We start from the raw sequence: 16,867 nt of genomic DNA, 5'->3' as shown, positions 1-16,867 counted from the left end.
GTTGTTAATATAGGCTGGGTGGAAAGAGTGGGGTTGGGGAGTCAGCATTAAAATTGCCTTGCACCTTTAAGGTTCATGCATGTGCATCTACTTTATCATGTACCTTTGCATTTCGCATCCATGTGCTTTTCACACCTCCCACATTGCACAGAATGGACAAAGTGTGCAAGCTTCAGGTCAGAACAGACTTCTCTCAATTCAGGGGTCAGTGACCCACCTTGCTTCCTCATTACTGTATGCTTTATCATGGAGATCATCACTGATCTTTTTTCTGAGCTTCATTTATGTTAAAACATGTATTTTCACAGCACCTGAGAACCCCCAAAGAACAGTATTTTTCCTTGTCTTATAGAAAGGACCCAAGACCTGGACTTATAGTAGTGTTAAAAGAAACCTCAGGTTTCAATATCAAGAATGGCAACTTGAAAAATCCAGAACAGGATTTTTCAGTACATTTCCTAGGGTGTTATGTGGCATCAGTGGTCACAAGAGAGGATATCCTGCAGTGTTGCCTAACTGATGGTTCAGAAAGAGCGCTTGAGAGCAGCTGAAGGGTGGGCAGACTTCAAACCAGGCCATCTCCAATTGTACGGAACAGCGCTACGTGCGCTTGAAGCACAGTTGCACTGTTGAGCCAAGAACAGGAGTACCCCACAGTTTGGAAATCAGACATCAGGGTCACAAATGAGCCACTCAGAAAACACAGGATGCACGCTAGAGAGAGCTCTCTGCTTTGCTTTGCATGGAGGTGAGAAAAAACAAGCTACCTGTGGCTTTACTTCAGAAGCTTCACTTAGTAAGTAAAGCTGCCGGCTTTGATCTTTCCCATGTCTACCTCCAGGCCCTGAGTAGTCCTCACCAAACTTATTCCATCCATATATTTTTAAGCAAGAAAATCTCATGCTTGATATCTGAGTATGTAGGTAAGGATCTTTCTTATCTTTTACAGGATTGAGACTTGTCAGCTCAAAAGCCTCACTGAGGATACCAATGTCATCCAGATCTGGCAGCAGAAGAGAGTATGAAACTAGTGACCAGTCGACTGGTCGTTCAGCAGCCCCAGCAGTCCCAGAGTCTAGTGAGATTGAGGCTGGAGGCTTGATATTTTATCACATGGATCTGTATGGCTCAAAGGAGAGGTTTGATATCTTTCCTGAAGAGCTGTCTGGTCAAGGAGAAAGATCCCTGGGGGATACAAGAAGGGAAACCGCACTGAGTAGTGAAAAATTTCAGCACTCGCAAGAAGCTGGATATGACTTGGAAAAGGAGGTTGCAGAATTGGCTAAGATGTATGGACTCGATGAAGATAGAGAAAAAGAGCTTGAGCTTCTTGGAGGACATCCGGAGATGGCAGAGAGCAGATGGCCATCTGCTCGCACAGAAAAAGCAAAGCCACAAGGCTCTGTGTGTAATGCATCAAAAAGCAGCTCTTCAGTGAAAGATCAAAGTCGAAGCACAAAGCAATGGGGACTTCCTGGTGAGGCTTCTCAAGATGAAGATGAGAGCAAAGCCAGAGCAGAAGATTATGCCGAGAGCCCCATACGGTCCGGAGAAGGGCTTAGCAGCAGTGGCATTTCAGATGAGTGGAACAGTCAGGCCGTCAGTGAGGAGGAGGAATCAGGGGATGTTTTTTGTTCTACCTGCAAGATACCAATCCGAGCTTTTGACAAACTGTTTGGTGAGCACAAGGATCACGAGGTGACTAAGCTCCCCAATGCCATGGAAAGCGAAAAGGTAAGAGTAATACAAGTGTACTGCAGTGCTTCTATAACGGTGTTCAGACATATTAAGAATCACACTGGGTGTTTTGGTAGGAGGAGATTCATAAAAACATATGCAAGTTGGAAGAGCAGATTGCTCAGATGGAAAACTTTGCCAGTCACTTGGAGGAAATCTTCATCACTGTAGAGGTAAGTTATATTTTCTTGAGCTAACTAACAGTGGTACTGGGTTTAAAATCATTTTGACAGTCATAGTGTTCTTAATGAGGTGAGTAGTTAAAGTAACAGAGCACAGAGTTACCCTGGGGTTTGCCTAGACTGAGGTACTTAGGAAAATTCATCCTAATGAATTTTTTAACTGGGCTGGTAACACCACACTGAGCATTTGCACAGACACTTGCATTCAGAAATAAAGGGACCCCTGCTCAGGTTAACTTAGGTTTAAATGGCCAAGGACCTGTGATCCAGCTAGTCCATCCACAGCCTACCCCTTACATTCACTTAGTTTCATTTACAGATGCCAGGTATAGGCAAACCCTTGGAGCACCTGCACTGATCTACAACATGGCAGGGGTTGTGCTCCTGCTCAGTTGATGTCAACTTGGCACCAGCAGAAGGGTCCCAGCTGGCAGCAAGTCAAAAAAGCAGTAACTCAAGGCACCTACTGTCTTTTCTCTGCCACATGTGGCACAGGACATCAGTGTCCAAGCGGTAGGCAGCTGCTGGCAATAAAGCTTTGCCTGCTCCTTAAATCTTTCTTCCTAATGCTTTCTCCAGCAGCAAGTGAGGACACCAGCATTAGCTGCTCAACTCCCCCAGTGAGAATCCATGGACCTCTCGTGGAAGGATGTGCTTGACTGTGTTGGTAGAAATACTTGGGAGATTATGGCAAGGATATACCCCTGGCTGTGCTCCCTTGGGTTTAGGTTGCAGACAGTTGCCTTGCATCATTTTTTTAATTATAATTTCTGATGCTGTTATGCTTGGAACCAAATCCAACACTCTCTTGTGCCTCAGTGGGGGGTGAATGATTAGAATAAACCCCTAAAAATGCAAGTTAGTCAAATTACAGCTTCTGTGCACTGGCATTACCTTCCTGACAAGGAGGATTTTAGGCAGACCTGAGTAAGTTTTTTCTCAGGCCTGACACCAATGAACAAACCCCCAAATGCCTTTCAGGAAAACTTTGGGAGGCAGGAGGAGAACTTTGAGGTGCATTACAACGATGCAGTGCAAGTGCTTGCTCAGAAGTATGAAGAACAGTTGGAAGCACTGGGGGAAGAAAAGAGGCAGAAGCTGGAAGCATTATATGGGCAGCTGGTCAGTTGTGGGGAACATCTTGACACCTGCAAGGAGCTGACAGACACAACCCAGGAGCTTTACCTGGAAAATGACAAAGCCAGTTTTATGAAGGTAAAGAACTTTAACTGGCAAGGCTAATTGCTAATTGCTCTTTGCTGCTTGCAAGTAGTCCTCAGCTGCAAAGCCACAAGTGGCTTTACTGCTAAAGGGCATTTGGGGTGCTTGATCCATGGTGCTATCATTGCTCCAGGTGCTTGGTATGATGGCATTGACTTAGTGGGGCAACACAATGGGACCAAAATGCAGAAGCAGCAGCAGAAGTTTGTAATGTGGATGCTCAATGATTTGTGCATCTCACTGGGGTTCAGAGAGAAGATATCTCACCAAAAAGCTTCTCTCAGGATACTCTGGAGGCATTTAGTGTTCATTGCCTCCTGCAGGCTCAGGTCTCTTACTCTATTCTAGGCTCACAGCAGGCAGGCTGACGCAACCACTTTAGAAGATATTTCTTCTTCTTGCTCATTTTGTTGGAAAGTTCAGTTGAACAGGAGGCTTTGAACTAAACATATAAGAAGCTCCTGCAAAGTGATGGGTGCATCTCACTGTTGAGGAGGTTCAAGAAGTTATTTTGCTTTGGCAGCAGAAAAATAATTGGGGAAAAAAAAAAGAATTTTCACTGCTGATGAGTGATTGCTCTAATGTGAGCTGTCCTGTGACTCAGGCAGGTGGGAGTTTTTCTGTAGCACAGCCACAATAACTTCTGAACCAGACAGTAAAACCAGTCTTTTACCACCTCCAGTCTGCTCTAGCAGATCAGCTTGCTGTGTCACTCCATCCTTCTGAGTTCTTCACAGGAGCTGACTTTTCCCATTCCTCTGCATCTTTGGAATAACCTTTTCTCCTTATTTTCTCCTTAGCTCATAAACAGTTTAACATCACCCCTAGGAACCATTATTCCCCAAGAAGTGAATAGTTCTTGGTCATGAGCTCTCAGCTGCTTAGGTTTCTCCAGGGATGATACATCTGTCTTCCAGTAACAGTCACTGCTCAGATGCAGATAATGTCACTAAATTCTTTCCCCCAGCTGTTGGTTTTGTTTGTGAGGGGCCTATTGGCACTTTGGACAACTGAGGAAGGATACAGCTCAGTTGTGTAGACACTGGTCACTGCCTGATACTGCACATTATCTTACTGTAAATTCAGCCAAGATCTGTCCATGGGAATGGACAGTTAGGCATAGCTTTGTTCTCGGAGCTGGGTGGGAGCCAGTTAATTCACTCTGAGGGCAGCATTTGGGACAATTCATGTAAGACAGATCAACAGCATGATGTAGTCTGACTCTGGACTAATGCAAGAAATGTATCTTTTCTATCTTTAACACATTCTCTCTCTTTTTTCTACAGGCAGCAATAACCATGGTTGACAGGTAGTATCACAGTCTGGGATTTTATGTCATATTTCTTCCTGCTAATGGGACCTATTATTGGAGACACTTGCATGTTCTGGACTCTATTCAGGCACACAAATGTTACTTAAGCTATTAGAGCTATTGAAATCTTTAGTATTTCTGGTTTAAACTGCAGCAGGAAAAGTTGCTTTAAGAAGTTTAACACTCAAAAATAGTTTTGAGCTCATTTAAAAAAACAAACACATAAACAAACAAAACCCAAAAGGAGAGGTAGGGCATGAATAAGTCACTGGTTTTAGCTTAGTAATGAAGAACTAATTTCAGTGGCTGCAATTGCTAAAGATCTTGAAAGAAATGCTCTGGGTACAAATCTGACTAAAACTGAGCTCCCTAAATAGATTAGTAACAGGCTTATTTATGCATTAATACAGATGGATAGAAAGTCAAGCTGTGGGAGCTCAAAACAGATACTGGAAGATCTTGGAGCAATTGGAAGAAGTCTTAAGCACACTAAATCAAGTGAAAAAAATATACATTTAAATTGACTTTCATCATTTATGAAAACACAGAGAGAAGATAGCCCTTTGTTTCAGATTTACAACACCTCGAATCAAGAGATCCTGAATTAATAATGGTGTTGTAAATTCAAAATAATGAAAGTCATGGAGCTAATGACTTGGTTCCCATAGAGGGGTGCTGGAGAAGTCTCACTCAGCTGCTCGATAGGAGCACAAAGGCCATGGGAGACTGAGCTTTGTACAACTATGACAACATGATTTTAAGGAAATAGCAGTTAAGTTAGACTTTGCTGTTCTTCTCCTCTTACCAATAGGTATCATAGAAGGGTATCTCCAACCCTACGGTACTTCCAATTAGACAAATTTTTTTCCCTTACAATTACAGGCTGGAAGAATTCTTAAAGAAAGAAGTGGATTTAGAGCTTTCAACAGTGCCAGACTTTGAAGAGCGTGTCATAGATTTCTCTGAAGTTGAGCAACTAATGAACTCCATTAATATTATTTCAGGTACTCTTCCAGCTGATCATTATTTCAGACCTATTTACATTTAATTAAGAATATGTATTAAACAGAATTCCATTACTTATTTGAAAAGAGAACTGCAAAAGCTGAATTAGCATCTGTTTTCCCCTCCAGATTTGTTTGTTTATATATAGAGAGACACTGGAATCTATTTTTGGATTCCCCACTCCCCCCAGTTTGTTTTCAATATAAAATTACCAAAACTGCCAAGTTTGGCCTTCCCTGCTTTGCTGGGTGATTTTCTAGAAGACTCACAAAGACTACCCCCTTCTGTTGAGGAGTGAGGCATACTTTGTTGCCGATAACTTGTCTTAACTTTTAGTTGCTTGAATAAAGCATAGGACTCCAGACTGCTTTAAATAGCCTGCACAGCTTCTCTAGATAACCAGATTTCAGTGGCTTGTTCCTCTGCTATTTAGCAAACGTTTTTCCTATTATCCACAGGAAACAGAGCAAAATCTAAACATATTTCTAATAACGAAAAAATAAAAATACGAAAGATTTTAAATCTTTTCTAGCACACCACAAGTGGACAGAAACAACAATATTCAGCTTTTATGCCCTTACATTGTGTTTTCTTAAAGTAAAATAGCATTTGTTACTTCATTGCTTTGTGCTGATGACCCCTTGTTATACAGCTTTTCCCTCATCTTTCCTCCAGAGGTTCCTCAGCCCCTGGGCTGGTCCACAGCAGTGCTGTGCACCTCAGATGTTGCTCTGCAGCATACAGCAGTATTCAGAGGCAGGGGAGGTCAAGAGAAGGATTTGGCGGAGGCTTATATATTTTATTGTTTTGATTTGAAACAAGACTAATCCATACACCAGTGACCTGATTATTATCTACAGGTATTTCCAGGGTCAACTCCTCACTTTTCTCCATGTGGGAGCAATATAACCCTATTCAATGCCTAGGCTTCGTGCAAACAGCTTTGTGAGAGGAGAGGTGTTTGCCTGTGAACCCACCATGCTTATACATTCAAAACCTGGCCTGTTCTCCCCTCTGCAGCTCCTTGTGCCCCTGTGATCAATCCCCAGGCTCCCAATGCAGCAACTGGCACCTCACTGAGAGTTTGCTGGAGCCTCTTCTCAGATGACACTGTCGAGTGCTACCAACTGTGCTATAACACAGTGAACAATGAGAGGTGCAGTGACGAACAACCAGGTAAGGAGGCCTGGACTCAAAGAGACATCTCAGCTCTCCACTGGGAAAACCAGCTGGTTCCAAAGTGCCTCTGGACTTGCTGTGGCAACCAGTACACTTTCTGTTCACCCTCTCCAACACCAAACCTGTCATATCTGCCAGCATGTTTCCTCCTGGCTCTATCACTCTTCCCCTGCCAGGTTTGCCATGCTGCCAGCTGCAGCAGGACCCAGCACAGGAGCAAAAACACAATGGGGCAGCAGCTGGAGTAGCAAGAGTGGGAAGGGGACAGTGGGTAGAGCCAGGTTTCAACAGTAGTATTTCCTTTCCTGGAAGGTGGGCAGTGTGTTAGACACATATGTGCTGCATCCACTGCAAAGCACAGTGTTTTTAGAGAGCAAATCATCATATTATCAGCATGTCACTGAAACCCCCACAGTCATTCTACAGTTTATCTCAGTGTTAATAATAGGCTGTAACTCCCCATCACCCACACACAGAGAAAAAGAACCACAGACCATCCTAAAATGCCCCACTTTTTGTTGTGACAAAAATGCCTTTGCTAATAATAATCTTGGAGACTGAGAACACCCAGTCACTTCCGCGAAAGTGGAAGTCAGCTGAGTGCCAAATGGACAGTTCAGAAAGAAAATCTTATTAACGTATATAAATATCTCAAAGGTGAGTGCCAAGAAGATGCTGCCAGACTCTTTTCAGTGGTGACCAGTGACAGGATGAGGAGCAATGAGGAGCATAAACTAAAACATAAGTGTCACCTCAGCATGAGGAAGAACTTCTTTATGTTGAGGGTGGCAGAGCACTGGAACTGTGCTACCCAAGGGGTCATGGAGTCTCCCTCTCTGGAGACATTCAAAACCCACCTGGATGTGTTCCTGTGTAACCTGCTCTGCGTGGCCCTGCCTTGGCAGGGGGGTGTGACTGGATGATCTCCAGAGGTCCCTTCCTAATGATTCTGTGAAAAGCAGAACCTGTTCAAATTTATGATGAAGAATGAGAGATTAGTAGTGAAATAATTTAAGCTCTTGTCCCGCTGCTGCGATGAGCTGAGCTGAGCTGAGCTGACCAGAGCAGACCAGAGAGCATCCCTGGAGTAGGAGCATGCAAGATCTTTTTAGAAAAAGATCCATTGGCAGGTGGGTGACCTTTCTCTCTGGGTTTTCTTGGATTTTTCCTCTCTGAGTGATGTGGCTCCTTCAGAAGCTGCTGTGTTATCTGATTTATGCCTCCTTAGGGGAAGGCATGGTGAAGCAGCCTGACAGCTAATCGAAGGGTATGGAGCACAAGGAGCTTTCTTGAACTCAGCAGACGCAACAATGCACCTCAACTCCATTATTTGAGGCAGCTTTGGGGAGGAGTGGGTAACTCTGTAAAAGCACTGTAAACGTGGTGGTGTTCTCATTTCAGAGCATACGCTGAAAGTCAAAGAAACATACTGCACCATTACTAATCTGCTGCCGAATACACAGTATGAATTTTGGGTCAGTGCTTTAAATGCCTCTGGTATCAGTCCACCAAGTGAAAGAACAGTTTATGTAACAGGTAAAAATACCTTATTCATACAGTTATGCAACCTTCATAGCAAAATTCACGGTCATCTCTGAATTTTATGCCAGTAATTCTTTCTTTGCATTTTGTTTCTTCTGGTGCAAGTCTATTGACTGCATGGGAATTTCCTAGTTTTATTTTGAGAGACTATCAGGCCAATTGTCCCTGTTTTAGAATTGAAGAAACAGAAGCACAAAATAACTTATTTAAACACAAGCACGTAGAAGAGCTGGGGATAAGGCTCAAGTCTCCCAGTTCTGCCAGGTGGATGCCAGCTCTCCTTTTCTTGGCCTGCAGGTATTTTGTGGATTCACCTGCTATGCTGCCCTTTGTAACTGCAGTTCAGTCAAGCACATTTTGTGCAATCCTGACATAGAGAGGTCATAGTGAGACCTTCAAGGACCCATTCCAGATGTCTTTGACATCTTGGAGAAGAGAGGCACCCTTATGACAAAGATAAAAGCAATCATAGAAAGAAAATGATACTGTAATCAGGCTTGATCTATGTTACTTCTCTAATTAATTCTCTTTGGTACCTTTATAGTCCAAATTAACTCTTTAAATAGTACTGTTATTGCTCTGCCTGCTGTTTATTGTCCATTGGAGAAACAGGTTTCTAACTATATTAGTTAGTATTAGTTCACAACTTTGTTCTATCTTTTAAGTTGTCAAAGCATGTTTGTTGCAAACATCTTCAAGCAACAGCTTAGAATTGTTCTTTTGACTACTTTTTAGCTCCTTCACCACCTACCATAAAGAGTAAAAAGATTCGAAGTTGTGAAAACGCAGCACTGGTGTGCTGGGAATCCGGAAACATTAACCCTGTTGATTCCTACACAGTTGAATTGTCCAGGCTGGCAGATGAGGAAAACGGTGATACTATTACTGAGTGAGTCACTATTCTATCTAGTCAATGACCTGGAGAGATGAAACCATTTCAAGTCATGTGGTGTCAGATAGCATTAAGAAAGCATCCACAAGCCTTTCATGAATCTACCTTTACAAATATTTCTGTTAGTAAAACTAATCGTGTAAATGTAAATTACTGCACAGGGAATGGGAAAAGGGCAGAAGCAAATGTAAAAACCTGTATAGTCTGTCACAGACTATCTCATGCTCCCAATACTGACAACTGTACAATGTAAAGTGTTGTTGATGGGTTACAAGAGAAGCCGATCATGTTATTTTTCCTTTGTTGTTCAGGAAAATAACCTCAAAGGCCCAACTTTGTTCTCTACCCTCTCATTTTTCATCGATTTATTTTCTGTAGATCAATTGTGGGGATTCCTAACTGTGAAGTCCTAATTCACCTTCAGCCAACACAAAGCTATCGCATCTGTGTTAGAGCCCTAAACCTGGGTGGTTCCAGTGAAAGAAGTCACCCTGTCCTGATAAACACCACAGGTATTGTACAGTGCGGGACAACTCCAGCAGCCTGTTGTAGCATCTGTTATCTCAACAGAAAGATTCTTGCTGGCTTCAGTGGCCTCTGGATCAGGTCCTAATGTCTTACATCTAACTACATATCTGATAACATTTTAGGAAAGAAAAAGATCCCTCTTTTTGTACCAGTAAGTGCACTGCTTTAGCTCTGTAATTTAAAATTATTTCCGTCCAGTATATTTGATGCTTGAAATTATAAACATTTTAAATGATACTGAATTCTAAACATTTTAAAACAGCATCAACCCAACACCCCCAAGATGTTGCCAGCCTGCCAAATACTGACCCACCAATGAAGAAAGTTTTAGTGCAGTTTTACTTCAGAGATTACCTTATCATGATCCTGCTGTTGGAAAGCATGGCAGACACAGTCAGCATTTTCTAGAGTCATTTAGATATGCAAAATCTTCCTCTGTATCTATTAACATCTTCAGCATGGCTGGGGAAGCTATGAGGTCTGTTCCCCTTTATTCACTAGGAAAAAGGTAATTCAGCTTTTAGCTGGAAGCTTTGCTTTAGTAACTGACATAGTATTTTCATCTCTGCTCTCAGTACCACACTGAGCAAGATTTAACCTTCCCCCCAAAGGGAAATTGAAAGCCTTTTCCCCTCCCAACCATCTAATCAAAGCTCATTTTAATGACTTATAGGTAGCCACCTATTTTCACCTTCACCACTGCAACTTCACTGGGGTGTCTCAAACCTCCCACATCACTCACAGGTGGTTAACAACACACCTGGGTCTCTTGTGACCTTACCTTCAGTAATTTGCAAACTGTGCTTTTTCAGCAAGCTGGCTGCGCACCCATTGATCTGCAAAAAGCCATATTTGAGTAAGAAACCTGCCTGCCACACAGCAGTGACACCGCTGAAAAAGAAACGGTCATTCTTAAATCCCTGGAGAGGAAGTCTGTCGTTGTGTTCCCATTGTTGGTGTGTTTTTCAGCTGCTTAAATCAAACTCAATATTTGAAATTGCCAATTCTGCTTGCACAGCATGTGTTTGTTTTCAGCAGCACATGCTTGTAATTGCCCTGTCATTGTTTGTATTGTATTTGCATTGAAGTAACTTGCAGTTTGATTATAATGATTTCATTTGGGATTAGCATGGAGAGATTTATCTTCTCTGAGTCTACATTATGCAAACAGCTAATGCAAATTGACCTGTCTGCTGCAAGTGCTCACCTCCAACACTGGGAATGACCTTTGATTCTTACTGGGGTGGATACACAAACACCAACTACAAACACCAGCTGTGACACACATGGCAGGGCATCAGAGTGCAGCACGTCAGAGCTGCTTTGTGAGCTCTCCAAACAGGGAGAGGCAAAAGGACTTTAATCCTGGTCTGGCTTAGCTCACTTACTCACCTCTCTGAGGGCTGATCTGGTTAGGGGGTAGTGAAGCATGAGGCATGCTGCATGTGGCACCTTTGTAGAGATCCTTCTTTTCAAACCGTGCCCAGCATTTTTGTGGAAGAGTGAGGCCATGGAAACAGGTCTTTAAGCCCCCTTTTCCTTTCAGTGATTACTTAATCTCTGAGGAAGATGGTTTGAAACTGGACAGTCCATTGTAGGGACAAACCCTCGTCTTTGAATAGCTACTTTCTCTGCAATGCCTGCAGCTTTGGGTTAGGCTAAGAAAAGGTTAAGGCCCTTTTCTGCTGCAAGGGTTGCCCAGGGCTGCAACTAAACAGTGTTAAGTTGTAAAACACCCATTTATTTGAAAAACTCCAAATGGACAACTCTGTCTTCTCAGTGTCAGCCACAGGTTCTCCCCAGAACACTGGTTAATCTTTCTGTGGACCCCAATGACATTTCACCACACTCTTTGCTGCAAAAGGAGTTGCTGGAGTTATCCTCATGCATTCTCTCTTGCAGGCACCTACTTCTGCCTTAACGAGGACACAGCCCATCCTTTGCTGGCGATTCTAGATGATGGATTTACAATTGCATGCGATGAACTGGAAAACCCAGAGTGTGATCTGCCCGTCTATGATAACAGCTTTACAAGGTAAACTGAAGAACTTCAGTTGCAACTAATGCATGTGACTTGTAGCTGCTTCACCTATGAAACACCCCTGCACTGAAATTTAAATCCACTGAGAAGTGATACTGGTATTGCAGCTCTCCTTACCTTCAAGCCACGCACCAATGAAGTAGCACTTCCAGACTATATATGTGTGTGTATAATGTATAGTGTTTTATCCATCTTGGTTTTTGGATAAGTGGTTATAATTGTCTTCAGTTTTAAACCACTGCAAACACCTTTATCTGTCCTTTAAAAATATGGATTAGTCATCTTTTATAAAATCAGGGTTTTTTTAAGGTATTTCAAGTTGGGCTCCTAAGGTAAGTTTGAAATGTCAGGCTTTCCCGTAAGTCCTCGAAGAGTAAGACCTTGCATCCATTTCTTCAGGCCCCATAGTTTCACGGGGTTATTGCTCCTGGGCACCATCACTGAACTCTGTCTGGCTTGCTGCTCTTTTCTGAGAATTTCTAGGGTGACTAATACATATAATTTACAAGATATCCCTTTGCAAGATGTGTGCGCAGATCTCTGTTAAATTCCAAAACTTTCTTCCCATTTAGTTCTTTACAGAGCCCAAAACTCCTAGAAAAATGTTACACACACATAAAAAACCCAGTCAAACTCCAGATACTCTTAATATAGCACTTGTGGGATAAAAAAAAAAAACAAAAAGGCATAATTATTAGGCTGTGTTTTAATTACAGTGATCAGCACTTGCACACTTCTAAGACTTGAGGAGCTGTTCCTCTCTGCTGGCTGTTGCTCCCTCTCTCCTGCCACTTCTCTGCAAGCTGCCAGGCTGATAGAGCTTTGCACATCATGTGCAGAGGGCTCTGCCCATCTTTCCTTGGTGTCATTTTCACATGTGGATATTTAGGTGTTGCTTTTATATAGCTCTGTCCAATGGAAACCACCAAACATTCATCTTATGTAAAACTTGTTCACTACAGCAAATACTACACAGTGGGCAAAAAAACCTATTGGTGCTCTGGGCTCCAGACCCTCTTTGAAAGAGGTTTTTGCAGTTCCATGCACAGTTGATCTGTTTGGATTTTTTAAATAGATGCAAGGAAGTGTCTAATGGGGCTTTTGGCAGCTCTCATTGATTCTGTGAGTTTAAATCTCAATCTCTCTCTAGCTGCTCTTTGAAAATTAAGCATCACTTGGAAGTTAATGGGAGTTCATAAAGAGGATTACAAATGCAGCCAGCCACAACTACATACAAATCTGCTTACATGTTAGTCACATTGAGCTGAATTTGAACAGGTATCTAAGTGCCAAAGCAAATGGTACAGAAAGGAGTGAAATCTGAATACTTACTTCTTGCTGAAAGATCTAGCTGATACTATTTGGGCCAACAGATTTTACTTTCCAAAAAAGAATTAGGCCCTTTGCCATTGAAATGAGACTTAGCTTGCTGAAACATGTGTTTCACAACATATAGCCAGGACAGGCATTTGTGACCACAGAATAATACAAACCCACAACTTAGTCCCATGGTGGAAAAGCAATGTTACTAGAAGGCACGGTAGAAAAGAGCCGGGAGGCAGATGATTCTCTTCATTAAAGTCATAATGGTAAGCCTAAATAGGATTTCATCCCACTTCCACAGGGTGCTTTTATGTTTCACATAAACAGCCAGAGCTGGCACTCATCTCATTCTGAACTCTGAGGCTGAGGTTTTGATGCTACTGTGAACTTTCAGAAGCCTCTTTTATACAAAGATACTGTGAAAAAAGAAAGAAGAAAAAGGTCCCAAGCTGAAAGGACTAACACTCACACTACAAGGAAATTACATTGCAAACCCTTTTGAAGTTTTTGTGATCTCCAGAAGGCTGATGTGTTTCCTAACCACAGCAGCTCCTATGGTCTGACTCAGGCTTGCCTTGATGGCTTTGCAGCTCTCATTACTATGGTAATGTTTTGTTCACAGATGTTTACCCATCCATTTTGCTTCATTCCTTTTCCTTCTCAAGCTGTAGCAACACAGCCTCTCTGAGCCCTGATTTCAGCAGCCTTTAAGGTATTCCCAAGACATCTACATGGACTTGCAGTGAATTGTACATTTGCTTTAAGGGATTGCTGATGAGGTGGCACAGAGTACAGCTGTCTTGCTGTGTGTGCCCATCCTTACACATCAGGCCCTCCAAAAGCTGAGCGCAGCTCTTTCTCGGCGTTACCTAGAGGTAGATGAGCTCAGTGTCTGCCAGCAACATCCTTTGCCTTTGTAATTTACAACATTAGACCCTACCACAGAAACATACAGGTTGTGTGTGTGACCCCCTCATTCAAAACTGAAGGTGTGTTTTGAAACCTACTATCCCTGTGATGCAGCAATGACAGCTAACACACTGTGTACTTTTCCTGAGAAAAAGTGAGGGTGTAGTCTTACAGGGTTCACGTTGCCCTCTTAATTCCAGTTACGGTGTTTCAGAAGCATTTGGCAGGGGTTATTTTGCACAACTTTCTTGCTTCAGAACCGCAAAGCTTCCCACAGGTGAGAACAGGGCAGGTGTCACAAAGAAACATGCAGGTTGTGTGTCAGGTCTTCAGCATGCAGAGTCCCTGCCAGAGCACACATTGCTGTCTGTCTCCCACAGGTGCATTGGGATCCTGGGCAGTCTGATTCCATTTCCAGGAAAGCATTACTGGGAGGTAGAAGTTGAGGAAGATACAGAGTACAGAATCGGCGTGGCTTTTGAAAACACTCCAAGACATGGTTATCTGGGGGCAAACAACTCATCCTGGTGCATGAGGCATATCATCACACCATCAAGGTAAGGGCTGTGGAAACTACAGTTCTCCTAGAGGAATACCCCCTAGCTGTACACCTGCAGGTAGAGCAGCCAAAGATTTTATATCAAAGCGCAGACCAAGCACTTAATAAGGGGTCTCTGACATTCCACCACTGGCACTGTGAACAGCTGTTGGAAGGATACTGGAACCTTTAGGCAAATCTTCCTGCTTAATGACATTCTCACATTGAAATAGGCAGTCCCAGAACTAACCTGAATAAAATCTGCACTACAGAAGTGAGCTGTAAAGGCCTTGTTTTAGGTCATTGAAACCCCAGTGGGAAGACAGCGATCCACATAACCTATCAATCTACGTTATCTGGCTAAACCCAGTTGTATGCACTCTTCTACCTGTGGAAGCACCCAGCAGCCACACCTGCATGCAGAAATGCCGACTGAACCTGCTGGCTTTTCCCCAGATACCCTTATACCAACATGATGTCCTTTGACTCCCCTGTGAGGTCTGGGCACTCTTCAAGGCATCCAGGAGCAAGAAACAGGTCACACCCCCAAGCATCCCTGAGTGTTGCCCACTGCCTGTCTGAATGGCTTACTGCTCAGTCAGGAGTGGACAGGGTGCTGCTGGGCCCCCTTGGACACCACCTGAGTGCCCCCAGCATGCATAGTCAGTAAAGGATAAGGGTAGCACAGCACAGCCCAAATCTGCCTGTCCTCTGCTTGCTGGTACACAGGGAGGATTTAGATGCTCCAGTTGGCTGGAGCACACACTCCTCCCCAGCTGCTTGCTGCATAGGCAGTTATCAGCAGTGCGGGCACTCACCTCCCACACAGCCACAAATGCTGCTTCATGAGGGAGACCAAACCCACTAAAGCTAATGACTCCCACATACACTGCAGGCAGGCAATTTGGTTTCTTTGCTACATTGAGCTAAGAAGGACATTGAAACTCTCATTCTTCTGAAGCAACAAGCATGGACTTCAGACAGAAAAGGGAGCTGGGCCATTGCTCAGTTTGAGTCATTGCCATACCCATTTCCACAGGGAAGTCTCAGGTTTGAGTGGTGTAGGTGGAGGCAGTTAGTGAAGAAGCTGGGCCTTATGAAATACCAGATAACTCATCACTTCAACTGAATAAATCTTCCCATTTCTGCACAGAAAGGCTCATGTTCCCATAGAAATCACGTATCTTGGTTGCAGCGTGCCACACTAGGGAGAATTCTTTGAGTAACTGTCAAAGGACCCCAGCATTGCTTGAACAGAGACTGCATAGGGAAGAGGGCTCCCTGCGTGACAAAGCTGCTTACCTATGGAGCACCTTCCTGGCCTCCAATAACCCACAGTCCAGGAATCACAATTAAAAGATGTCACCCTCTAGTAAATGAACTCGAAGACTGAACTTCCCCACCAACACCACCCAGGCTGAGGAGGAAGGTCCTGTAGGAAAAGCAGTCAGAAATGTCATTTAGACAGTGGGATTTGACAAATGATGCCCCATAGCCTGGAGGATGCCAGCCACACTGTGCATCAGGCAGGCTCTGCCCAAGGGATTGCAGTTTCTTACAGCTGCAGGGAAGGTTGGCAGGAAAGAGGCTCAGTACCACAGAGGAACCTGTGAGTAGCACAGCAGGGCCTGAAGGACAGGACTGAGCCGTCTCAGCAGGTCCCTCCCTGGGAGGGCCTACAGCTATCCTGGGGCAAGGTGAGGAGACGGCAAGCTTTGTTCTGGGGAAAGCTGAATTGGCAGGAAGCGTGCCTTGAACACACCTATGTGCACAAAGCACTTCCCTTTGAGAGCAGCCAGAGTGCCCTCAGGTTTTTTTACTTCAATTTCTTGCCTACAGGCACAAATATGAATTCCTACACAGTGGGATGACACCAGACATCAGAATTACTCTCCCCCCTAGAAGGATTGGCATCTTGCTGGACTATGAGAACTGCAGACTGTCATTTTTCAATGCAGATATTGCCCAGCACCTGCACACATTCAACTCACACTTCCAGCATTATGTTCACCCCTGCTTTGCTTTGGAAACACCCGGTATCTTACGGATACGTACTGGAATTGCAGTACCCCCATGGACTGCCCTCCCATAACCTGCGTTCTACAGCTACCATACCTACATTTAACCTGCAGTGAGCAATGTCCTCTTCAAGCACTAACTGCTCCATCACACTCCCTATAAACCAGCTGTGTCCCAAGAAAGAGCAAAGCAACCCTAACCCACACCAGCTGCCAGGCCTAAGCCCTTACAATTTGTCCTCTTGGGCAGGATCTTAGCCACAAACCATTATGGTCACAATTCCATCAGCATCCCAGAATTCTCCAGTTGGAAATGGATACCATCCTTCTCAGAGGTGACACTGTCACCATGCAGCAATGGCAGCTGGATCAGTGGTTCCCCCAGTGCCCATTTGATGCCCAGCAAACCCCCCTGCTCCAGAGCATTCACTAATCCCACT

At 43.8% G+C, this 16,867-nt stretch overlaps 1 protein-coding gene across 1 annotated transcript; it reads left to right on the top strand.

The window, feature by feature from the left end:
* Window positions 1-990: 990 nt before the first annotated feature.
* On the top strand, window positions 991-16,501 carry FSD2 (fibronectin type III and SPRY domain containing 2; the record flags this gene model as incomplete). The annotated part of the gene is made up of 12 exons (XM_080626187.1): window positions 991-1,734; window positions 1,815-1,910; window positions 2,901-3,134; window positions 4,427-4,449; window positions 5,335-5,456; window positions 6,478-6,633; window positions 8,038-8,172; window positions 8,914-9,067; window positions 9,449-9,582; window positions 11,501-11,633; window positions 14,252-14,428; window positions 16,249-16,501. The coding sequence occupies 12 exons, from the start codon at window positions 991-993 to the stop codon at window positions 16,499-16,501; spliced, it is 2,361 nt and encodes a 786-aa protein (XP_080482313.1).
* Window positions 16,502-16,867: the final 366 nt, after the last annotated feature.

The sequence above is a fragment of the Psittacula echo genome (genome assembly GCF_963264785.1).
Source record: "Psittacula echo genome assembly, chromosome: 10".
Classification (NCBI taxonomy): Eukaryota; Metazoa; Chordata; class Aves; order Psittaciformes; family Psittacidae; genus Psittacula; species Psittacula echo.
Note: the sequence above shows the minus strand (reverse complement) of the source record. Positions and strands in the feature narration are given on the sequence as shown.